A 27062-nucleotide genomic window follows, 5' to 3' on the forward strand; every position below is an offset into this window, starting at 1 on the left:
GCAATGGAATGAAATATATGTGCTACTTTTTGCCTAGAATAGGCTTTGCCAGTTTTGTGCATTTTGTGAAATAGGAATTGACCAGACCTTAAAAATCCTGGTGATTATTGCCTTTGTTCATGGACTTTGAGCTTGCATTCTCTCTCTTCCCATACTGTATTTTGCCATGGAGGCCAAATTAGGCAAAATATGATGGGTGCAAGTGAAATTTCAAATTATGATTTCCAGTTATGGTTTATGGCAAACTATTTGTGCAAAACATAGTTTGCCTTATTCAACCACCACAGCAAACTAAGTTTTTCTCAAACCATAAAGGAAAGGAGGGAAATACAGAGGTGGAAAGAGGAGATGGGAGCATATGAACCTAAAGCTGTTCATGATGGCCAAGCAGTGGCTTGGCCTTTATGTCTGAATTGAGCCAATGTAGTCACTGATGTTAGATTAACAGTGCAATCCTAAACATGTCTATTCAAAAGGAAAACCTGTTGAACTCAGTGAGGTTTACTCCCAAGTAAGAGGGCATAGGACTGAAGCCTAACATTTCAATCCATATTCTTCAGCATACCTAAACGTTTCAATCTGTATACATTGTGCAAACCAACCCAATTCATATAATTCTTGTTTTGCTAGGCTTGGGGATGGGCAAGAAGCTTATAGGCCACTGAAGACCCTCTCCTAAACCTTGGAAAAATTATTCAGTCACTTCTCTGATTTATAAGATTTCCTCAGACTTTCAAGCATATCTTTGTAACTATAAGGGTTAGAATCTTGCTTTTTTTGTTTTTCTTTTACATGAGAGGTGACATTAATAGAAAACTAAATTCCATGCCCAGTACTGCACTTTGCATTCCCCCGCCCCCATTGTGACCTACATACAGTCCTGCATCTAACACCGGGCTTTGTAGTGATGGAAGCACAATTCAGTTATTTGTATGTTAAACAACATTGGGGCCTCTTCTTTTTTCTGTATTTTCTGAGTTTCTCTTCCTTTTTACTGCACCTTACATAGCTGCTTTTCCATATGGTATATTTTCTAAGATAAAATTTAAACCTCCCTCTTTGCCTTAAATAACTTCAAATGAAAGTTCAAACTTGAACTTAGCAGTAAAACTACATTTTTTTAAAATCATGCTCACTGTTTATGGTTACATTCAGATGTAATGCCAAACAACGCTTTGGCATTTTGTGCATGAGGAGAGAAAGAGTGATGCAATTGCTCTTCCTTCTAGTCCCTTCCACCTTCCATTATGTATGGGACCCTGGTTAGGAATAAAATATGGTTTCAAGAAACCATAGTTTGCAGCATTTTTGAAGCAATAGCAAGCTACACTTTGACACCAGTCAATTTTGAAATCTCCAGTACATGAGATTATGAAGTAGTGTGTTTTCCTGAGGTTCAGATCTTCTTGGTTCTGTGATCATGGTTGTAATGCTAGACTGTAGTTTGGCATTCTATTTGAATGTGATTGTCTTCAAGTTTTGTTTAGTCAACTGTAAAAGTGCATTGTCTTTAGTAAAGTCATTCTTATGCTTTCTATAATGAATCAGTTGGTGGGATTTAACCTTTGGTAGTATTTAAGGAACAATAACTAGTACCAGTATTTCAGATAGCAAAACTACAATTATTTTCCAGCTATTGATTTTGTAAGCATTTAAAATAGGTCAATTTCTTTTTGGTATCCAGCTTAGATTCTTAAATACTGTAGCTGGGGAGTTTATTTATTTATTTATTTATTTTGTTCAATTTATATACCGCCCACAGCCCAAGGGCTCTCAGGGCGGTGCACAACATGGATAAAATACACTAAAATCACAAAAACAGAAAAGTATACAGTATTAAACAAGTAAACAACTTAAGATAGATTAAAAACACAAATAGGTTAAAATGCCTGGGAGAATAAAAAGGTTTTAACCTGGCGCCTAAAAGATAAAAGTGTAGGCGCCAGGCGCACCTCATCAGAGTCACTGTTCCATAATTCAGGGGCAACCACTGAAAAGGCCCTAGATCTTGTTACTACCCTCTGGGCTTCCCTGTGAGTCGGAGCCCGGAGGAGGGCCTTAGATGTTGAACGTAGTGAGCGGGTAGGTTCATATCGGGAGAGGCGTTCCGCTAGGTATTGTGGTCCCGCACCGTGTAAGGCTTTATAAGTCAAAACTAGCACTTTGAATTTGGCCCGGAAACAAATAGGTAGCCAGTGCAAACGAGCCAGAACAGGTGTTATATGTGCAGACCGCCTAGTCCTCATCAGCAGTCTAGCAGCTGCATTTTGCACTAGCTGTAGTTTTTGAACTGTCTTCAGAGGCAGCCCCACGTAGAGCGCATTGCAGTTAGAGTTTAGGCTGACCTAAAAGCATCTGGAGAAGTCCATCAAACCACATGCTTCAAGCATGTAATCTTGAGTTACCTTAAGTGATGGAATGCATGAAATTTTAAATAACACACAGTTTTTAGCATCTGTGTATTCTGATAAGTAAAAAATTGGGCTGTTGATTGGGTTCATATATAAAACCAAACAATAGTTTAGCTAAACAAAATATGGTTTAGTGTTACGTCTCAACTGAGCCACTGACTGCTATCAAACAACACTGAACCATAGTTTACTGCTGTGTGAACAAGCAATGGACTCATGCACTGCCCCTTTTTTCTGCTAGTGTGGCCATGAGGTGGAGATCAGAAGCATCAACTAACTGCAATTTGTGGTTTCATTTGAAGCAGGTCAAACCGTGGTTAGTTTTAACTATGGTTTGTGTGAACAAGCCAACTTCAAGCCATGGTTTTAAATCCTGACTTATTTGGACAAATCAAAGTTAAAACTAAGCACAGTTCCTGACTTGAATGAAACAGCAAACCAGAGTTAGTTGAAAACAAATATAGTAGCTTTGGGTTTCCTCATCGCAACTATATTGGAAGAGGAAAGGAGAATGGGGTAACAGCTTATGTACATAAGGATGAACTAAGGTTTAGTGTTACTTGTGAACCAGATCCTGTATAATTCTTTCTTAAAACCATGTACAGGCTTAGTTCAGACATAACTACAAACCATGGTTTGTTTATCTAAATATGAATTGTTTGTGCATCCGAACCTGATCACTGATATATAATGCTTTATTGCTTAACATTTTCAGTTGCATTAAATTTAAAATCAGAATTTTGTCTAGATGGTTCTGTTTGCAAGTCCTGTGTAGGTTTAGAATCTTCAGCAATACTGATGGTTCTGGAGGATTGAGATATTAGATATTATTGCTGGGAGCTGTTGTGTTCCTTTCTATTAGGGCACATAGAGCCCTTGGCAATATATCTTTTATATAGTTTTTATAATAGCTTCTTTGCAGTTTATTTACTAACAGATATCACTGGGGTTTTTTTTCCATGATAGGAGTAACTTTCCTTTTCTCTTTTGTCTTTTCTTGTTCTTTCTTACTTGCTTTCATGGATATGCTCTCCAGAAGGATAAAGTGGTTAGAACCTTTTTTTGTCTCAGATCATTTATGTTTTGGTGTTTTATGTTCAGTTGAGATTTGTCCTTTCATTACCGAGGTACACTATAAGTCTGAGTCAAAGTTTAGCAGTACTGCTAGAACATAGGTTCCAGCAATGGCTTGGTCTTGCCAAGGTAAATATATCAAAGTATGAAGCAGAGACTCACATTAACAGGCACTGAGGACACGCAGAAGACTTTTACTGTGAGCTGCAATTGACTGTGGTTACCTGTTGCAGGTCCATTGCATGTTTGAAGATGTGACTGTGATGCCCCTACCCACCTATCCCTGCTTTCCTGCAGCAGACAATAGGAATGTCTGTCCCTATACACGGTAGAATTTACCCTCTACACATGTACAGAGACTATACCTGTTGCAGGTCCATTGCATGTTTGAAGATGTGACTGTGATGCCCCTACCCACCTATCCCTGCTTTCCTGCAGCAGACAATAGGAATGTCTGTCCCTATACACGGTAGAATTTACCCTCTACACATGTACAGAGACTATACAGTACCTTCCAACCTTTATGTGCGATATTTTCACTCACAGCCTGGTCACCCCACAGTATCCCATCCTTATCTCTGGGTGATTCTGGATACTCCCAAACCCACTGTGATTATATTTATTGCTAGTTTCCTTCAGGGTTTGTTATTATTTCTTATGGTATAAAGTATGACACACCTTTAAAATATTTACTTACACTCTAAAGATTGTATTAGATTTAATACCATCATCATCAATCTTTATTTACAGTCAACTGACCACTAATATAAAATATAATACTGGGAGTTATAAAATAAGACTACGTAGTAACACAGGGTACAATGAGCAACAAACTGGGTTATATAAACAACTCAAATTATTTAATTACCGTTGACAATCATACAGGGTTTAATACCATTTGTTATTATGCCACCTCACTAACTGATATTTATATGGTAGACAGTAACCAAACTTAGGCATGAGTATGGAACAAGATAAACAAAATGATACTTTATTATTCACATATGAGTATTTTAAAACATTAAAGATGGTAAAGCTCTGTATATAATATATGCTACACTACTCTGTCTAACTAAGGCTGCAATCCAATACACACTTACCTGGGAGTAAGTTCCATTGAACCCAATGGAATTTACTTTTGAGTAGATATGAATTGGATTGCAGCCTAAATCTCTTTATCCCTCAGAACAGATCCCCCCAGTTCTTCATCTAACTATCTAAACCCCAGAATAAAACCAAATGCCTTTTTTAACTGACACCCCTGTTGATTTAAAAGCTTCCTTACTCATTCCCTCCACCCAAACAAAGAATCCATCACCCTATCAGAAACATTCATGCCAAGCACTCACTCCCTAACACTCCATTTTAACCCTCCCCTCCTTACTTACCATACATGGACAATAAATAAACATCTGCCTACATGGATAACATATTTACATAGCTTTGTAATGTCACATGACTCCTCCCCTTCATACTTTCCATGTTTATAGTGGCAAAGAAGATACACAGATAAGCTGTATCTGTGATACCATGGGGTGTAATTTGAGTTCTCACTAAGGTCAGTAGGAGGTGATCCTTTTAAAATAGAGGCAAAGGACTACAAAGAAACCAGTTTTTTTAACACCAACATGATGCATGAAAATTCTTTCTTAAGAAAAGTATTAGCATTAACATTTTTCATTTTCATATTTTTCATTTTGCATGTGATATATGTGCAGTACATTAGGTCAATATGTAAAATTAATCATTCTGCCCTAATTGTTTTTCTCTTTAATGTTGCAATGTTGGGATCACATTAGTAGGAATATTATTATATACAATGCTTGTTGTAATATATTTATAATTAGTAGCCTGTTTTATCCCATGAGGCTAGCTGGGCCTCAGCAACTTCATTGGCATGTTTGTTGCTATACCCAAAGGGCTCACAGTCTAATTTTAATGTGCAAGACTGCAGTCCTAAATGCACTATTTAGTGAGTAAGCCCCATGAATCCTGTGAGACATTGGGTTATATTCAATGCTGCTGTTCTGCTTGCTCAGTAGACTTCCACTTACTCAGAGGAACTTCCCCTTCCTCCCCCCCCTCGCTGCAGCCCTTTGTGCACCTCCAGAATGTTGGAGCAGATTTTTGGGGTGCACAAGGGGAGGAGAGGAGTTGTGCTTGTGCAGCATTGGATAAAACCTTACTTCCAAGTTACCATACAAAGGATGTCATGCACACAATATTAAAGTTACAAAAACCTTATAAAAGCTATTTAGAGAATATAAGTTTGTAGACCATGTAGACCTTTAATCTGTAAACACCGATCAATATAATTATGCCCTGATGCACACATCATATGGTCTTTATTATTTAAATAAAAGGAAAGTTATGCATGCAAATCTAAAGTATTTTTAAATGTTTGTTTTAGTTAATTACTTGCAGGGGAGAAAAACCTTAAGGATATCAGCATTAGGGATGGAAAGAACTGTCAATTTCAGTTCTCTCAGCTTCTTATTTTTCCAGTCTTCAGTTCTCCACATTTCTGCAGCAATTTGTGAATTTTTTAAATTAAAAAATCCTCATGAAAATTCTTCAACATTTTAGTGCAAATTTCTCCTAAGAAATTCATTTTTGTATGTAGTTTTGACTAATGTAGTCATCTTTGCCAGCAGTTTCTCCTAATACAATGTATTTTTGTATGTTATTTTCACTGACATATTCATGTTTATGTGTACTTTCCCCTAATATATGCATTTTTGTTAACATTATTTGCTTGGAGAACTGCATTGCAAAATTAGGATAAGTGCTGATTTCGAAGGATAACTGTGTTTCAGTTCTCATATTATTTCGGAAAGTACACATTTGATAGATTTGACTTTAAATGTGAATTGAATCGAATTTGTTCCCATCCCTAATCAGCATGAATTAGGATGATGTCCAGCTAAGTTATACTCAGAGTAGACCCACTGAACAAAGGACTTAGTTAATCATGACTGACTTGTTGTTTGATAACAGAAGAGTGAAATTTAACAGGGATAAGTGCAAAGTTCTACACCTAGGAAAAAGAAACCAAATGCAGTTATAAGATGGGGGATACTTGGCTCAGAAATACTACATGCGAGAAGGATCTTGGGGTTGTGGTTGATCACAAGCTGAATATGAGCCAACAGTGTGATATGGCTGCAAAAGGGCAAATGCTGTTTTAGGCTGCATTAACAGAAGTATAGTTTCCAAATCGTGTGAAGTATTGGTTCCTTTCTATTTGGAACTGGTTAGGCCTCATCTTGAGTTCTGCATCCAGTTCTGGACACTACAGTTTAAGAAGGATACAGACAAACTCTAACGGGTTCAGAGAAGGGCAACAAAGATGATCGGGGGACTGGAAACCAAGTCCTATGAGGAGAGACTGAAAGGACTGGGCCTGTTTAGTCCTGAAAAGAGAAGATTGAGGGGAGACATCATAGCACTCTTAAAGTATTTGAAAGGTTGTCACACAGAGGAGGGCCAAGATCTCTTCTTGATCATCCTAGAGTGCAGGTCACAGAATAATGGTCTCAAGTGACAGGAAGCCAGATTTCTGCTGAACATTAGGAAAAACTTCCTGACTGTTAGAGTGGTACGACAATGGAACCATTGACCTAGGGAGGTGGTGGGCTCTCCGACACTGGAAGCATTCAAGAGGCAGCTGGACAGGTACATGTTGGGTATGTATTAACTTGGATTCCTGCATAAAGCAGGGGGTTGGACTTGATGGCCTTATAGGACCCTTTCAACTCTGTGATTCTATGATTTCAATGGATCTACTCTGAGTATGACTTAGAAGGCTACTAAGTCATAATTATTAGCTATAATTAAATGATATTTTAAGAGCACTTTCCCTCCTGTGTACCCAGGTAACAGCGGATGGGAAATACAGAAAACACATAAGGTCTAGAATAATATAATTGATTCTAGACTTAGTCATCCCTAGAATAGACACATTGAAATCAGTGGAACAAGTTACTCATGACCAACAAGTCCTACTGATTTTCAGTAGGTCTGTTCTAAGGATGACTAAGTTTGGATCCTACCCAATGTTCTGTGAATGCCACTGTAGCTTATTTTGATGAAAAGAAAGAATGCTGTTGTAACAAATGTTACAACTTTTAAGTACTGGAAACACTTGCTACTGTGTATCATCTTTTGTGCAAGTAACATTCGAAACAGAAAGGATTTGCATAAAAGCACAGTTCAGTAAAAGTTTCTACTGAGTTTTTTCTAAAATAATTTAAGCAGTTATTTAGAAGTGATTGGGATTATTTTAAAGTAAATAGTTCTGAGGGCTAATATCCAAAAAGTTTTCTAGAGTTTAAGACTGGGATTTAAACTTAGATGGCTTTAAAAGCACCAGCTTGGACAGCTTTAAAAGAGGGTCCGACAAATTCATGGAGGATAACAGTATCAAAGGATACTAGCCATGATGGCTATGTTCTGCTTCCACAGTCAGATGTGGTATGCTTCTGAACACCAGTTGCTGGAAACTGGCGGGGGGGAGGGTGGCACTCGGGTCCTGCTTGCAGGCTTACCATGGATATCTGTTTGGCCACTGTGAGAACAGGATGCTGGACTAGATGGGCCACTGACCTGATTCAGAAGGCTCTTCTTATGTTCTTAAACTATTTATTGTTTAATTGTTTAAGTTTTATTAACTTTTAAGCTGTTTTTAATTACCTTTAAGCTGTCCTGAGCACTGTACTTGTATTGGAAGAGTGGGGTATAAATTCCCTTAAACAAAACAAATGACTAAATAAGCAACTGTTCATGTGTTGACAGGGGCTTTCTTGATTTTTCCCTTCCCACTGCAACCTATTGTGCTGAATTAGATAGTGTTCCAGAAAATTCTCTTAATTCAGCAGCACTTCAAGGAGAGTGAGGGGCTGCTGTGGAAAGGGGTTCTTGAAAAGACCCAATGCATTCATGGAAACATGGATCTTGGGATGCTGGCCTAATTTTGAAATCCTAATTCTGTTTGCTTCAAAGTAATAGCTATTTACTACTCAAGTTCTTCTCAGTGTACCTGAAATCCTTTTTGCAGGTGGCTATGTCTCATCACTGGAAGAAGGGAATGAGACATCTTCCTTTGACACCAGGAGCCTAGGGTTGCCCTCAAAATTAGCATAAATATAAAATCAACTTCTGAGGTGTGGATTAGCTTTGTTCTTAATACACTTACTTTGATGATTAGAGGAACATTCTCTAGTTTTTTTCTTCTTTCATATTATATTTCTAATGTTTGTGGAAAGCTAAGATACAAATTCTAAAAATAAATATAATATAAATTCAAATTACTTGTCTAAGAGATTCTCTCCTCTTCAGCTTTTGAAATCTTAAGAGAGAACAGTAAGAAAGCCCAAACAGCTGATAGTGGTTGTAACTTGATTTCAATGAGATTTTTCAGTTCCAAAGGATCATGAGGGGGGATGTCACCCATGCATTTTCATGAGCTCCTCCTTAGGTAAATCTATATGTTGGTATACAAGGGGATTGGATAGAGTTGTTCCTTTCCCTACCCTCAAAAGTGGTATGACTTTTAGGGATGTATAGTGGTACTGAAATCATACCATCTAATACTGAGTCATGCTGTGTCATTGCATTAACTCTCAATTTGGTTGTTATGCTGTGAAGTTTTTATTTAAATATCAATCTACAAATATGACTGTCCTTTAAACTCTTTTGATATGGTGGTAATTAACAAACACAAAGGAAATCCCACATATTGAATCAGGCTAATAGACTCTGTAGCCTAGTGCTGCCTGCCTTGATGGACTTGAGTTCACTGGTATTCATGCTGCAGTCTTCCCAGCCTTATTACATAACTGATTACATATTAACTGGATGCCAGGAATTGAACACAGGATCTTATACATGCAAAGCATGTGCTCTAAAGCTGAGGTAAAGCCCCTTCATACTCTAAAAGCTTTTCAGTTGCAGAGCCAGAATGTTAAATTGTGTTTGAGTATTAATTCAAATTTGCTACCTGGTGAGATATTCAGAAACCATATCAAGTGCTGTTAAGTTTCAGTCATAGGCCTTCATTGAACTAAGCTAAGCAAATCCCTTGTTTTAACCACAGGTGTGTAACAGCACACCTAGGATTCTTCTGAGTATAGTTGGACATTATGGCACAGCAGGGGACAATGAATATTTAACCAGATTTGGCTTCAGCTGCTGGAAACCAGTGCTGATATATATAAATAATGAAGACATTGCTAGTAAGAGAGTAAAGTAGAAAATATACCTAGACTTTCTTTTGTTCTTGGCTTCTTACTCAGAGGTCTATATGGATCGTACCTATGAAGGATGATTGAAAACTTCAGGAGTTAAGGGGAATTGTTTTTGTTTACAACTGGATTAAATCCTCTTTTAATATAGTAATTTAATACTTTATTCTTTTTTGAATGGTAATTCCTGGCAAGCTTATATTTTACCATTATGTACATTGGAAATGCAACAGCATGGGGTTTAAGAGAGGCCACTTTGCTCTCATACATATAAGCTTCTGGATACAATAAAATTACAGCACAATATTATTTTTTCTCTTTAAACGCCTTTCGTGTTTTAACAAGGTGGTTCACTAAAGTACAAAATGTAAGGAATGGATCATTACAAATTCATTGTTTTTAATAATAAAAAGATGTCTACAGTTGTGATCCAGGGGATCAGCAGAGAAGAATGGATTTCAGGTAGCTCATTACAGTTTCTTAATCTGTCTGGGCTAGTGTTTGTGGATTTTGTGAAGCATTGCTAGATAAGATAACGTAGATATGGTAATGTGCACAGTTCAGATTGTTTAAAAGCTGTCTGAAGTTTTATAACTATGCATGTGGGAAAGATCATTGTAGGCTGGGTTACTGGAGTTTTGGGGGGAAAGGATGGTGACCAGGAAAGCAATAAATCAATGTCGCTGAAATTGTTTGTGGCAGTGTATCTTTAATGAACTTTCTGTACTTATGAATGCATCTGTCAAATATGATTAAACATATATTTGGCTAATTTTATCTTTCACAAATTTGTCTCCATTTAACTTGTGTATATAGAATAAGAATCTAATTAAGGATTTGCTGGTCCTAAATAGCTGATGAGCAAAGACCATATTAGACCCTTGGCCAGCTTTTGGTTGCTTTTAAATATTCTGCATAGATGCAGCATTTTCTACAATGTTGCAAAAATAATACTATCTGCTAGCATGTTATTGATAAGTGGTTTAAGTACCCATTTCATGATCATGGTTAGATTCAGTTTCTCTCTGCAACGAAGGGGGTAAAACAGTTTCAGTTAATTCCCTTTCTAATAAGAACATAAGAACATAAGAAGAGCCTGCTGGATCAGGCCAGTGGCCCATCTAGTCCAGCATCCTGTTCTCACAGTGGCCAACCAGGTGCCTGGGGGAAGCCCGCAAGCAGGACCCGAGTGCAAGAACACTCTCCCCTCCTGAGGCTTCCGGCAACTGGTTTTCAGAAGCATGCTGCCTCTGACTAGGGTGGCAGAGCACAGCCATCATGGCTAGTAGCCATTGATAGCCCTGTCCTCCATGAATTTGTCTAATCTTCTTTTAAAGCCATCCAAGCTGGTGGCCATTACTGCATCTTGTGGGAGCAAATTCCATAGTTTAACTATGCGCTGAGTAAAGAAGTACTTCCTTTTGTCTGTCCTGAATCTTCCAACATTCAGCTTCTTTGAATGTCCACGAGTTCTAGTATTATGAGAGAGGGAGAAGAACTTTTCTCTATCCACTTTCTCAATGCCATGCATAATTTTATACACTTCTATCATGTCTCCTCTGACCCGCCTTTTCTCTAAACTAAAAAGCCCCAAATGCTGCAACCTTTCCTCGTAAGGGAATCGCTCCATCCCCTTGATCATTCTGGTTGCCCTCTTCTGAACCTTTTCCAACTCTATAATATCCTTTTTGAGATGAGGCGACCAGAACTGTACACAGTATTCCAAATGCGGCCGCACCATAGATTTATACAACGGCATTATGATATCGGCTGTTTTATTTTCAATACCTTTCCTAATTATCGCTAGCATGGAATTTGCCTTTTTCACAGCTGCCGCACACTGGGTCATAATACTATGCAGTTGTCAGAAACTTGGGATTTGATGAGGGATGGGAAATCATGTGTTACATATTTTCCATAATTTCTTATGGTAGAAGATTCAGAGATATAATTGTGTTTGCCAAATAAAAAGTTAAACTGTCTGGATAAAACACTTATCTATCATGTAGTTATTACTGAATAACCACATATCTGTTTTGTAATTTTACTGTTTTTTAAGGATGTTATACCTGTAGACTAAACTAATATTGCATTTTAAAAATGTTAAAACAGTAATAGTGCAGAATGATAGCAAATGCTTAACCATTAAGCAAGCCTGAAGGGATGCAAACTAATAAGCAGTCCATTCAGCATACTGTGAATATCAAAATGATAGAGAAACTAAGCATGTTTCTCAATTCTGGCATATCCGAAATGTTAAAACAATAATTTTTCACTTGCTGAAGCAGCTGGACACTAGTGGGTTGTAACTGACCAATTAGTTCTACTAAATTGTATTTAGTTGGTTTTAAATCCCATCCCCACCTTTTTGCAGGTACCACTGCCATTTCCTAAGCTTTTCCTTGGAAACTGACAATACTGATTTGTTTACATGTTCAAGGGGAGAATTATAGCTTGAAGATACTGTTGCATGCCTCCCCAATCTCTGAGCGGTGAAATTTCCAGGGTCCCTGCGCTCCTCCAGGGTTTGGTTTCCTTTGGGAAGAAGGTCAGCAGAGACTGTGGTGTCTTTATGAAATATGGTTTGTTTATTTACACACATTCCAACCTGAGCTTAAGATGGAGGGGGGTTCAAGGCATCAGCAGTCCAATATCCAGCTTTCCCATCAATGTTACAGGAGGCACCCCAAATGGCATGGTGCAGAGAGCCAGTCTCTCTGCCTGCCTTCAGTCTCCAAGCATTCTCTAGACCAGCTTTTCCCAACCGGTGTGCCTCCAGATGTTGTTGGACCACAACTCCCATCGGCCTCAGCCATTGGCAATGCTGGCTGAGGCTGATGGGAGTTGTGGTCCAATAACATCTGGAGGCACACTGGTTGGGAAAGGCTGCTCTAGACACACTAAAACTACAAGCCTCTGCTGGGCTCCGGGGGGGGGGGGAGGGAAGTCTCTCCTGAAGAGTTTCAATGACAAAAGGGTCTTCCTGGCCCATTCACCGTTGCAAGACAACTGATAGACCCATTATCCTCCTTGGCCAATCTATTTGTTTAACAAAGGGAATTCATCTGGCCAGCAGATCCACCCCAAGGCATGGGATTCCAAATCAGAGGCTGGAAAGGGTTTTTTTCAGGAAAGGTTGGATCATCGCATCTTACAGGGCAGCTGGGACCACTTCTTCCAGCAAAGACACATTGACCACACCCTGAATCCACTTGGTCATACCCCCTTAGCAAGCTTTAATAAGCCAAGAAGGACAAGAGTCAAGAAGACACATTGCTGGCCATATTGTTGGAAGTACATTGTCCTCATCAGGCTGCATCAACTGAAACTGATCCCAAGATGTTGCAGGAGACATTGCACTGGATACCTCACTGGGGACTATACTAAATGTGGACAGGGCGTCAAGATTACTACAGAGATGAGAAGCCTTAAAGTGACTTGCAAACAATTCACAGTGAGCATCCAAAGGATCTAAAACTCCATTTGCTGCAGTAGATGTTAACAGACCCTGAGCAATATGAAAAAGCTCAATTGGACAGCTACTTGAGGATGTGACAGAGGCAGACAAGTGGGCCTTCTTCGCCGCCCTCACTGCCACACAAGTCATGGTTATGTTGTTTCATTTGTGCCGTTCAGCTTCACAGCATGTCTTTCGCCACTTGTGCTCTGGTTGTTGTCTGGCCTTTTTCATTGCCCTCACTGGTGTAAGAAGGTACAAAATAAGCTCCATAATGTCAAAGAAAGCACTTGGGGCTATCATGTCAACAGCCCAACATGTCTCATTATTCCACAGCGTGACAAGCATTTCAACAGGGTCACCTGCTCTCTGTACTGGAAACCCTCCCATGGCATTCAGGATAATGGATTCCATTCGTTTCCAGGGGCAGACCATCATAATCTGTCTACCATCCTGGCAGGGGAGGATTGGAGCTGTAAGTCTGAATTTATTTGAAAAATATAGATGAATAGGCAAACAGTGCTACACAGGCCTATTGTGTTCAGGGGGGCTTATTCTTAGGAAAGGGTTGCAGCCTTAGACTTATTATAATATATAAATTGTCTTAATTTTTATTTAGCCTTTGAGATATCTAAGAAACCCCAACCTCTGTTCAATTTCTAGAAAAACAACTTTGAAAGGGATGATCTGGAGGAAGTAGTCAGCAGGACAGGGATTGCTTAACCCTTTTCTAATCTGCTATGTGAATTGTATAATATTCAGATCAGGCCACTTGTATTTGGGTGCCTGAATTTGGCAATTGAGATCTGGGGACCTGTATTGTCAGTGATAACCATTATTTTTAGGAAAGAGGGTTGCCATAAATCTATTCCACAATGGAGAAGCCATGCATGATAAAGGGGGAAAGAACTGGAGCTGGCATCAAATTCACATCAAGCTGTGGAACATATCCTACTTGCACTCACAGTCTCCAGGACTACTCTCCAACTGGGTCTTCCCTTTCCTCAATCTGCATTATGGTTTATATTTGGCGTGAAGAAAAGGCAGTGCCGTTCATGTCTTCTAGTAACTTGTGTCATTAATGGCCAATTGTAATCTGACCCTCTCAGTCTTAAGGGGCTTTATAATTATTTACTGTGGGGTTTTGTATTTTTACTTTAAACAACATAACTGCACATGCAAAGTGCTAAAATCAGGTAGTGATTCCAGCAATATTGAGCCAATATGAGTTCTTTGAAGTTTTTTTATAGCTTGCCTTTTAGGTGAGATAAAACCATTCCTTTTCCACTGCCATCACCCCAGTCTTTTTATAAGTGGAATGTAAATAATACTATAGAATAGTTATTGGACTAGTGGCTAAGTTAAATTATAATGTTGATTTTCACGGCTTGCTAACTTTATTTCTGTTAGTATGTCATGTTGAAAATGAATATTTTTTTTCTCCCAGTGAGTCTAGCTAACTGCTGAAGGTGGTTTCAGAGTAACAAATTTGTGAACTCTGGGTCAGATTGGTCAGTGCTTGGGAACAGAGCATAGAACTCACTGAGAGCATCACAATGGTCTTGCCAATAGAGGAAGCTGAGGGCAGTACTCTGTTCTTGTCAGTAGCTATTTGGCCCATGGAGATTGTGTGGTCATGGTAAATAGGACCCTTTAATCAACTTGGTCTATTTAGTATATTATAAACAGAACCTATCATTTTCACACCTCAAATAAGGGTTTACTGATGTCATGTAAAATTACTAGTTCTCTTGGAAGCAAAGAAGTCAGCCATTGATCAAAAGCAGGGAACTGCCACAGGCATAAAAGAAAGAAAGCAGGGTATGTCATGGTCCCATCGAGTGAGTCAGACACTGACTCAGAAGAGGAGTGATTCCATATCCTGCCTCCAGTGCCACTATTTCATATACCAACTTAGAAGACATGCTAATGGAAGTTTCATCCTGGTGAACCTACAGCCAGTCTCAGGAGGAACAGACTTGTGTGGAGTCTAGCAGTCCAGCTCCCTCAAGCAAGAAATAGAATCCCCCTGAGGAATACCTCACCAACTGCCCAGGACCCACTTTCCTCCATTGCTGAAATGTCAGAGTGCTTGTCAAGAGACCACAGACTGCCAAAGGGTGTTACATTCCAAGCTGGAGCAAGGCACTATTAAAGAGACAGTTCTGAAGAAGGGTGGAGTTTGATTCAGCCATCAGGGCCTGCCTGAGAGTATAAGGGCTCAGTCCATCTGTGGTCTTTGTCAGAGCACGTTGTCTACTTTTAGGGCTATATGTGCTCCTGCATAATGTTCCTGACTGGTAGTCATCACTTTGGTCATGCAATGCTGGTTGCATCTGCTGCCTGCTTTCTGCCAATCTGTGTAGCTCTCATCTGTTCCTGCCAAGCTTTAGTGATTTTTAGCTCATTGCTCTGTGCCTCCAGTGGCCAAGACAGGACAGAGCAGTTATAGAACCTAGCCTTATCTCAGGATGCTTCTGGTGTCCAATGCAGGTAAAAAATCCTTGCTTCATATTTAGCATGTTTTGCTGCTGCTTGTTTCAGTGCACCCCACCTGATCTGGATGCAGGCCCAACTGCATGCATATAAAGTGTCCTTTCCAGGCAGGTGCTTTCTTCTTGTATTCTATGGGAAGAGATGTTGTGGTGTGGGAACTGGAGCTTACCAGCCCAACTCCTTGCCTCTGTGTCACCAAATACCTTGATGTCACCAATGGGTACTGTCTAGTCCTGGTTCAAACTAGATGAGGGAAGAAGCCAGAAAGAATAGGTGCAAATAGAAGTAGGAATTAAAGGAGGAGGCTGGGTTGAAATTGGTTTCAAAAGGAAGAGACTGTCTGAAGAAACAGGAGAAATTAAGATAGCCAAAGTGAAGTTGGCAACTATTTCTTATTCCATTTACAGCCACTCTCTGAATGAAAAGCCTGGCCTGAAAGTCTTGCAAGATGTAGCCATAGAAATGAATTTCTTCCATGTCAAGAGGCTAGCAGCTTGAAGATTTCAAAACAAATTTAAAAGATTAATATGGCCAAACTAGCCTGTAAGCCTGGCAATAATAAACACAACATCCCCTATGTTCCTGGGACATTATGGTAAAGTGGATAACTCCATTCTAAGAACAGGTTCCAATCATAAAATTGCACAACTTGTAACTGTACACATGCAGGGAGAGCATTTCCCTGTTAGAGAAGAGAATGAGAAGTTTCCACATTTAAGATTACATTGCACAGATGACTATACTTCTTTCTCTTTGCTGCAGTTAAAATTGTTTACATTGTGTTTGTCCAGTCAAATGCTAAATGTACATTTTGGAAGCTAAAATCAACACTGTTGACCCCTGCTTATGCATTGTAACCATTCCTGCCTCTATTGTTGTTTGAAAATAAATAAGAGAGCAGAAAAGAATTATTCTATACAATGAAGTGGCAGCTTATTCCAGAACTTCAAATCAAATAAATGATACGTAAAATAATCAAATCAAGTGTAATTGATTAAGTGAATCAAGATGTTCCATCTCATTATTTTTATTGTACCTCATACACAGCTGCTCTTTGTCTTATATATGTACTGCTACACTGCATCTTGCTATGTGATGGAACTCCATAATTGCATCTCTAAACCTTTCCACTACTTTGTTGAGGTCTCTGTCTGTCTGGCACATTGTGATTAAGTTTCAGCAGGACACCGTGCATCTTATTTGGCAATTTTATCTGGTCAGAACCAATTTGGGGCACTAGTCTCATATTATGAGCACTTGCAGAAAATGACTGTGTGGACACTGCTGGGAGGATTGGAATGTGTGTCTGAATAAGGGAGATTTTTCTTTTTGTGCCCAGTAAACTTAACTGCATTTGTACTGTACAGTCAGACTTGTATTCCTTTCTTTTCTTCCTGGTATAAGGTAGAACAGGCTTGCACAATTTGTGACTAAGGTTGCCAGGTCAGAAGCATCCCAAACCCTGAGATTTCAAGGGCGGGACCTAGTGAGGTCATAGGGGCAGGCTCTATTGATGTCATTAAACATGATACATTAAGCATCATCTACAGTTGCTCGGAGCATACCACTCAAACAAACAAAAATTCTCTGATTGGAAATCAGGACAGAAATCTTAGCTAAATGAGAGTGTTTCCAGGTCCAGCTGAAGTGACAGGATCATTCCTTCTCACCTGCTTAGAGAGCCTGGGTAAGGAACATTTATTCTAGCCTACTTGTTTCTGGCAAGAAGGATTTAAGTGCCCTCAGGCCAGGCCAGTCAACAGAAGGCCATTGTAGGAAGAAAGCCCATCATCATCATCATCATCATCATCATCATCTGTTTATTTATTTATTTATTTATTTATTTAATTAGTCGCCCATCTGGCTGGTTGTCCAGCCACTCTGGGCGACATACAAGATAAAACAATACATTAAAACATTAAAATGTAAAACCATAACAGTAAGAAACCTAACCCACCCCAAAAGCCTGCCTGAAGAGCCAGGTCTTCAAGGCCCAGCGGAAGCTTATCATAGAAGGGGCATGGTGGAGATCATTTGGGAGAGAGTTCCACAGGGTGGGGGCCACTATTGAAAAAGCCCTCTCTCTAGTCCTCACCAGTCTAGCTGTTTTAACCGGTGGGATCGAGAGAAGGTCTTCTGAGGCTGATCTTGTTGAGCGGCATCCCTGACGATGCTGGAGGCGCTCCTTCAGATAGACTGGGCTAAAACCATATAGGGTTTTAAAGGTCAAAACCAACACCTTGCATTGGGCCCGGTAAACAACCGGTAGCCAGTGCAACTCCTTCAGCACTGGAGTGATGTGATCTTGCCGGCGGCTGCCTTTAATCAGACGAGCCGCCGCATTCTGTACCAGTTGCAGCTTCCGGACCGTTTTCAAGGGTAACCCCACATAGAGCGCATTACAGTAGTCTAGGCGAGAGGTGACCAGGGCATGTACTACCGGTGGGAGCAGATGGTTGGGAAGGTAGGGGCGCAGCCTTCGTATCAGATGGAGTTGATACAGCGCCGCCCGGCTCACAGCCGAGACTTGAGCCTCCATGGTCAGCTGGGAGTCAAGAATGATCCCCAGGCTGCAGACCTGGTCTTTCAGGGGTAAACGTACCCCATTGAGCACCAGGTCCACATCCCCCAGCCTTCCCTTGTCTCCCACAAACAGTACCTCGGTTTTGTCAGGGTTCAGCTTCAGCTTATTCCTTCCCATCCAGCCACTCACCGACTCCAGGCACTTGGACAGGGTTTCTACAGCCAACCTCGGTGAAGATTTAAATGAGAGATAGAGCTGCATGTCATCCGCATACTGATGACATTGCAGCCCAAATCTCCTGATGATTGCCCCCAGCGGCTTTATATAGATGTTGAACAGCATCGGGGAGAGGATGGAACCCTGTGGCACCCCACAAGTAAGAGGCCAAGGATCCGAAACCTCATCCTCCAATGCCACTCTTTGGTACCTACCAGAGAGGAAGGAATGGAACCACTGCAATACAGTGCCCCCCATGCCTAACCGCTTCAGGCGGTCCAGGAGGATAACGTGGTCAACGGTATCAAAAGCCGCTGAGAGATCCAGGAGGACAAGGAAGGTGCATTCGCCCCTATCCCATGCCCTCCTCATATCATCTACCAAGGCGACCAAGGCTGTTTCAGTCCAGGCCTGAAGCCCGATTGAAATGGATCCAGATAATCCGCTTCCTCCAAGTGTGCTTGCAACTGTTTTGCCACCACCCGCTCAATAGCCTTGCCTAAGAATGGCAAATTTGAGACTGGGCGAAAGTTGTTCAGATCTTGGGGATCCAAGGAGGGCTTCTTTAAAACTGGTTTTATTACTGCCTCCTTGAGCACTGATGGCATTACTCCCTCTTCGAGAGATGTATTTACCACCATCTTGATCCCCTCACCCAGTCTATCTTTGCAGCTCATAATGAGCCACGATGGGCAAGGATCGAGTAAGCAAGTGGTTGGCTTTAAGGTTGAAAGCCTAGTGTTGTGGAGATGTTAGATAGGAGCACTCAGCAGTAAAGATGGATGTTCCTGAAGGCTGCAATTCTAAACACACTTACTAAGGGACTAAGCCCCATAGAACTCAACAGGACTTACTTCTGAGCAAGGCTGTGGAGTTGGTACGCCAAACCTTCGACTCCGACTCCACCCAAAATTGCTTCCAACTCCACAGCCCTGGAAAGTGCTGTAAATGTCTTTTTAAATTGGAATCTCTCGTAGGAGCATTTTCATCTCTGCCTGAATATGCGCTGATCTTGGCATCACAGCATTTGTTTTCATCTGGGTCCTGTGTCATACACTGACACACAAAATGTTTTCCATCTTGAGTTATGGTGAAATGCTCAACTACAGTTGACTTCATGGGAAGGTTCTTTGACATTTTGAATTTATATTTTTTAAAAATTGTCAATCAAAATTTATTTTGAAGCCGGAGTCAGAGTCAGCACATTTCTACCAACTCCGACTTCACCCCAAATTGCTTCTGACTCTGACTCCACAGTCCTGCTTCTGAGTAGATATTGTTAGGATTGTGCTGTTGTTGAGGTTTGACTAGGGATCCTCCGCAATGATATCTATATCAAAGCAGGGTTGGCAAAGCCCTGCCTGGGTGCCCTGTCTGCTCCAAACTTCTTTACAGACTTGACCCTTCACTGCAGAGAGAGGTTTGAGAAATGAGTAAGAGTTAAGATTCTCTACCCTTTCCTGCCTACCATGTGGGCTGCTATAAATTCACTTTGACAGCCAACCTGATTCCATTGAGTAATTGACAGAGAGAAAACACACATGGTTTGGTCTACCTTCACAGGCAGTAGATTGGGAACAACAGTAATTAAAGCCACACTTCCCATTATATGAATTCTCTTTTACTACGGTTGGGCAAGAAACAAATCATCATTCAAATCACAAGGTGCATCATCAGTGGATTTACGGGGGTTGAGCTGACCACATGGAACCACTGTTGTTGCTGCTATGGATGTAAGGGAGTAAGGTCAGAGGTAAATGAAATGCAAATAGAAAAAGAAAAAGACAGTGATGATGTCCTAAATGCAATACCATACCAACCACAACAAGATTCCTACGAGTAAGGCAGGAAACTCAGCATCCCACAACCAGTCAGGGTTCCTAACCAAAACTAGAAAAATCTGGGCAGCCAGTCAGCCAAGGTCACAGAAATTCCTATGCAGCAGTTAATGTAGAATGCTGTGGCACGATTGCTGACATGAGTGAGACCCTATTGGCACACAATACCTCTGCTCTAAAAACTGCACTAGTTGCTGATTTGTTACCAGCCCAAGTTCAAGGTGTGCTTTCCATGTTACGGATTCCACATAGTAATTGTTCGGCTCTTGTAAGAAATTGAACCTTTAGTGTGGCTTTGGAACTCTCTGCCTATTGACATTAGGCAGATGCCTTCCTTGTACTCTTTGAAGCACCTGCTAATTTTTTTTTGTTTAGGCAAGTCTACCCAGGCATGTAGAAGCTATTAGGGTTTTTATCTGTTTTTAAATCATTGTTGGTTTTATTATTTTAAATGTTTTTAAATGGCTGTCTTTAACTGTTTTTGCCAATAATTTTATTGTTTTAATTCCTTCTATAAACTGCTTTGAGGTTTTTTACAATAAAGTGGTATATCAATGTTGTAAATAGAATACATAAATAAATTTTGGGGTCACTGTGGCCCTTGAGTTTCTTTCCTCTTTTATACCGAGTCAGGCTATTTGGTACCATCTAGCTATGTACTGATGACATGGACTAACATTGACTCTCTAAGATTCCAGGCAGTAGTGTCTTTCAGAGATTGAATTTTGGACCTTTGCATGCAAAGCATGTGCCCTACCACTGAGCTACAGTCCTTCCCCTGTTTAAAAAAGTATCTTTTAACGTTGTTCTTTTCAATTCACTAATGAATGCACAGCATACTAGGGCAGATCCACACCATGCATTTATATCACATTCAACATACATTTGAAGCACATGAATCCCACCACAGAATCCTGGGAACAGTAGTTTTTTAAGTGTGGTGGGAACCATAACTGTGAGGGGGAAACTACACTTCCCAGGATTCTTTGGGGAAAAGTCATACACTTTAAATGTGAGGTGGGTGTACGTTAAATGTTTTATGTGGATCTGCATTACTTCATAACCTTTGCCTGCATAGAAATCATTTTAATTAAATTTTAAAATGGAAATATGCTGCAAAGTTTACTGGATGACCTTGGGCTATGCACCATCTCTCAGCCTAACCTGCCCCTTAGGGTGAAAACAACAGAGGGGAACCATGACCACCCCAAGTAAGAAGGGCACTCTTAAAATATGGAGGAAATAATGATTCGTAAACAATAATTTACAACCATAGCGTAAAGTCAGATACATATCAAGACATAGTATGAAGAAATATTTATATAAGCAGGAATGTCAAAGATGCTTATAATTTACTCAACCTGTAAAGATATTTATAGTGCAATCCTATGCATGTTTACTCAGAAGCAAGTCCCAATGTATTCAATGAGACTTACTCGGACAGGGAAGCATGGACAGGACTGCAGTTCAGTGATAAGCAACTTCACTCACCCAATCCAAAATTCAGAATCATGCCACCTTAAGCTGTTTTGCAACTGTTTTACACTTGGTTTATGGCTATTGGATTTTAAATGGCTTTATTTCTTGTGATCTGTCTTGGTTTCCAACCCTGCCTCACAGGGTTGTTGGAAATATTCCATACACACACACACTGTAAAATGTAAAAATACATACACTTCATATTATATAGCCACAAGAGTGGCTGTATACTATAACCAGCATGGATTTTTTGCATTCTGCAATGTTAAGTTGAAAATACCCCACATGCCATTCTGATACTTCATTGCAAAAGAAACCCTTACAAAACTTATCGTCTTGAACTCAGAAATGCTTTTGGACTTTTTCTGTCAGAGTTTTCATAATTTGTTGAAATTAACTAAAAATCAGCCACGTTCACAGAGTACCTATAATTGTATTAGTGACTTTGCCCCATACTCTGACCTTTATCTTCTGCAGTTTAAAAGTTTTAAAAAATGCCTAGCTGATTTTTAATTAATTTAAGAAATTTAACATTAAAGTGAATGATAAGTCTGGGCATGCTCAGTAAGAATCAACTGTAAGTGTTCTAAAAGCCAGACTCACAGCTTCTTGGCTTGGCTAATCAGGGCATCACACCGACACCAGAACTTTATTTCACTTGAGACATTCATGGCTTCACCCCAAAATCCTGGGAAGTGTAGTTTGTGAAGGGTGATGAAAGTTGTTAGGAGAGTCCTATTCCCCTGACAGAACTCCAGTGGCCAGAGTGGTTTTACAGTCAGTCACTCTGATTGAAGCTCTGTGAGGGGAAAAGGGCATCTCCTAGCAACTCTCAGCACCCTTCACTAAGTACACTTCCCAGGGTTCTTTGGGAGAAGCCATGACTCTAAAGTTTAAAAAAGGTCTGGTGTGGATGTAGCCAGTGACAGCTTTGGTTTAAATTTGGGTGGGAGGCTACATGTGCCTGCTGTAGTATAAAAAAGTGGGAGCAACACTGAAAAGCAATGATACTGTTCACAATGTTTTCCTTTTGGAAAGAAAATAGAATTCCCCTCTGATCAATGCCCACACACCCAATCTCCTCCCCTTCCCTTTGCCCTCCTCCACCCCTCCCTGACCCTTAACCAGGTCAGTTTCACCCTTTTGCCCACTCCCTCCAACTCCCCTTCCAATCCCCTCTTTCCCCCTCCTCCTTCCCTTCTCCTCCTTTCCATTTCCTTCCCCATCCCCTCCCCCCATGTCAGTTTTACTTATCCTAACCATGATTGCACAGGGATAAATCCCACTGAATTTAGTAAGCATGCAAAATATCAGACCTGCCTTTCCCTTTCCTCTCCTCTCCTCTCCCTCCTCCCTTCTTCCTCTCCTCCCCTCTTCCTCCTCCCCTGCCCACTCCAGCCTTCCCTCCCATGGTCAGTTTTACACATGCTAAGCATGATTGCATGGGAGTAAATCCCACTCAACTCAATACTGCCTTCTCCCATCCCTCTTCTCCCCTCTGCCCTTCCTCCTCCTCCTCTACCCTTGCCCACCCTCCCCTCCCCATCCCCTGTGGTTAGTTTCACTTATCCTAAACATGATTGCAGGGGAGTAAATCCCATTGATCTCAATAAGCATGCAAATGATCAATACATTCTCAGCAAACTTGCACAGGATCCCATTTCTTACCTACTAGATTAAGAAGCAGATAAATTCACTAATAGGCAAAAAACCTTTGTGGTTTAAGAATGTACCTATAGTTAACAGATATTTCTATCAAACTTTAAAAAGCGGGGAAATTGGTCAGCTATAGTGAATGCACCAGAGGAGCAGGACACCTGACCTCTCTGAGATATTGTACTGCCCTGCAAATTGGTCAAAATGGAAACACAACTTGTGTTGGTCTTTCATAGTCCAATCCACTTCTTGTGTAGCTTGGAATAATTTGGTAACATGTACCTCTGAGCATATGGTGAGTGGTGGCAACACCTGCAATCAGCCCAAATAACAGAAATAATACATGTGCGGTGCTGATCTTGTTTTAGCAGGGAGGAAGCAACTATATTAAGACAATTGACATAGTTCAGGTAGTCACTTTAAATATGTTTGATTTACTTTGCAATTTTAGTGAAGTTTCCTATAGTAAATCATTTTCTTTTGCTTCTGTTTCTGTGAATATGTGAAGTACAGCAACACTTTGCAACACTAAAAAATCTCCAGGAACAAGTGTGGATAATGACACTGATTGTTGTGCAGAACAGTTTTCAATGGACATGAGGAGTGTCTCAGTTTGCAGAAGATTAAAAAGTGGGAGGTGAAATATATTCTAGCAAAATTCTAGGTGTGCTCTAAGTTTTTAATTGACCATGCCCAGCTTTCCTAAGTGAGTGGTTTAAGCATAGCAGGCTGAAAATAGCCATCTTGGGCAGGCCAAGTTTGTTTTTTCCAACAGCTAGATTCATTGCTTAAGTAGCGACAAATTGTTATCAGTCTAATTTTACATCAGACTGCAGTTTCAGATTCAACTGGTAATGTACCTAAAATGGAAACAGAACATAACCTCCAGTTTGAAACACAAAAGTCTGTCTTCACCATCATATGACATTGACCAATAAAAAGGCTCTGAAATTAATAAAAATAATTTTGACACAGATTTCTAGGATGGGTAATGAGAGAAATATAATTTTCTAGGGTAGATTCTTTGAAGAAACAGTAGTAACACAGGAAAGAAGCAAAGTAAGAACACCAACAAACATACAAAAATCTAATTCTCTGTGTTTGGAGATGGCAGATGTTGCCACCACTCACCATATGCTCAGAGGCACATGTTACCAAATTCTTCCAAGCTACGCAGGAATTGGATTGGACTGTGAAAGACCAACCCAAATTGTATTTGCATTTTGACAAATTTGTAGGGCAGTAGAGGAGAGGAGAGTCAACTCAGAGAGGAGGTCAGTGTGATGGCCCTGTATTTTTATGACTGTAAGGTATATATGGTAAGTGGATTGAGTTAGAGGGGGAAGTACATGGGTTAGAATGCTGGAGAATGCTGTATGATGATTGACTGAGCATTTGAGTGGCTGAAGGTATAAATGAGAGGATGACAGTTGGTTCAAGGTTCTGTTTTGTGGAGGAGTTGAGAGGCGAGCGATTGGAAAGGAGTTGAAGTGGGACGCAGTTGGGATTGAGTTGACAGAGTTCTGAGGGAGGTTTGGTTTCTATTAGGCTGATATTTGGACAGAATATATATAACTGGAAACATAAGAGTGACACTATATGAAGCCATACGCTTGTTAAACATTCCTAAAGTAATCTTGTTATTTCTTAGTGTTATCAAATAAATACTTTTATTGGTTTACCAAAAGCCTGATCCTTGGCTGGGGATATACAGACCAGAAGGGAGGGCAGGGTAATTACCAAGGCTGAAGGGAAACTGTATCTAATGGTGGCAGCGGTGAAGGAAGAAATTGTAACATCGTCAAGTATCCAGAGCAACCCAGGATTGTATGCTTTATAAACAAAGATACAGGGGGGTTGTGGACAGCAAGGGCACCCAGACGCAAAGTAACAAGCCATAGTGAGAGTAAGGCGAAGTCTCTAGCAGTATTGTTTACAGGGAGTGGCTGGTGGTGCTGCCTAGCAGTGGGATCTTGAGAGATCTGTGCTAGAGCGGAGTGAGAAAAAATAAAAACAACGATCCTGACTGGTGGTGTCCTGAGGTGGTGCCTACTGAAAGGCGGTAGCCACAAGCAGGTGGGAACCTGACAGGTGGAGCCAAAGGTGGGATCATCACAGTCAACTCTCCTGCTCCCCTGGTGAGTTCACTATAGCTGCCCAATTTCCTTGCTTTTTAGATAGAATTATCTGTTGGCTGTAGGTACGTTCTTAAACTGCAAGGGTTTTTTTTTTGCCTATTAATGATGAATATTGTATTGTCAAAACCAGTTGGCCATTACTGAATATTTTTTTTAAAAAAACAAGCATTAGTTTCCAGCCAAATAAAAGCAGTGATACCTAAGTAAGCTCTGCCTAACTGCTTAAAAAAAAAAGGATCGGAGAAAGATTTACAACACAATCCTTTTCTGTGTTCACTCAAAAGTCCCATTAATTTACAGCAGAATCCTAACCAAGTCTACGCAAAAGTAAGTCCAACTGAATTCAATGGGGTTAACTCCCAGGTATGTGGAATTAGAATTGCAGCTTTACTCCCAGAAAAGCTTCATATTGGGAAGGTTTTCAAAACAGGTTATGAATAAGACAAATTGCTCTCTTCAGCAGTCCAGTAAAATTTAAATTTGTTTAATTCCTTAATTAGAAAAGGATAACACTGCACCATGTACACTTTTTAAAATGTACAATATGTCATTTTTGTGAGTAATTAAAAAACCTGCATATAGACTTTTATCCTTACCAAGATCCTGCTGTGATCTGTTGTAGTGCAATCCTATGCATGTTTACTCAGGAGCAAGTCCCAATCCTATACAGAGAAAGAGTACTGTTTATACTGTTGAAAGCTATATACTGTATTTACTGAATCCTGATGTGAGACAAGCAGGAAAAGGAAACTTCTCAGAACTTGAAATGGGGTCTAGCTATTGCCGGGAAGGTCAACAAATCTTGTCAATCACATCCCTGACTGCACTTACTGGCTAAAAACCAGAAAGGGCAGGGATTAGAGCAGGTGGTGCTAACAGAAGTTGCTGGGGGGAGTGGCTGATATTTTGGTTTATATCTTTTGAACTAGACCACCTAGAAACTTTTTTTTTAATGAAAGCTAAGGGTCTGGAAGTTACGGTGACTCACCCATAGACCTGGATAGGATTCCCCAAAACAGGGGTCTCTGGGCAAAAACCGGAGACCCACCAAGCCAAATGCAGCCCAGAAGCCATGTATTGAAGCCTACCAGGGGCTTAATAGAACTTCTGTTTTTTCTTTCTTAGCTAGTACTCTAAACAGGAGTTGTCAAGCATCAGACATGTCAACATTTATTGCTAATGGGCTGTGTTGGGCTTGGTGGGTGACATCTTTTGTAAGCCTAAGGGCTCATCCAAACTCACCCGGATAATTCACATTTTGTCTATTCGCGTTGTGCTTGGATAGTCCCCACTTCTGTTTTCCCCCTGCTTTTTCGCCTGTTTTTTTACTTTTTAAAATGTCCAGAAAACCACTGTTTTTTCGGCCACACATCAAACATTCTGGATTTTCCCAAAGTCCAACCTCTAACTCCGCCCCTATGAGCCAATTGGTCCACAGAATATGACGTGTGCTGCCTGCACCGAAGCACACGCAGGCGCTTGGACGCAAGAGCGGGAAATTTGAATTTAAGTTGCTGTAATGGAGGACGAA

The 27062-nt window shown here is 40.4% G+C and overlaps 1 protein-coding gene across 1 annotated transcript in view; it reads left to right on the forward strand.

Annotated features, from left to right (window-relative positions):
• RIMS2 (regulating synaptic membrane exocytosis 2) overlaps nucleotides 1–27062 on the forward strand; it is a 374923-nt gene that overhangs the window by 97427 nt on the left and 250434 nt on the right. The window contains 1 exon segment of the mRNA XM_061611686.1: nucleotides 3448–3459. Within this exon segment, the coding sequence (XP_061467670.1) occupies nucleotides 3448–3459 (12 nt within the window).

Source organism: Rhineura floridana, chromosome 1, assembly GCF_030035675.1.
Source record: "Rhineura floridana isolate rRhiFlo1 chromosome 1, rRhiFlo1.hap2, whole genome shotgun sequence".
Taxonomy (NCBI): Eukaryota; Metazoa; Chordata; class Lepidosauria; order Squamata; family Rhineuridae; genus Rhineura; species Rhineura floridana.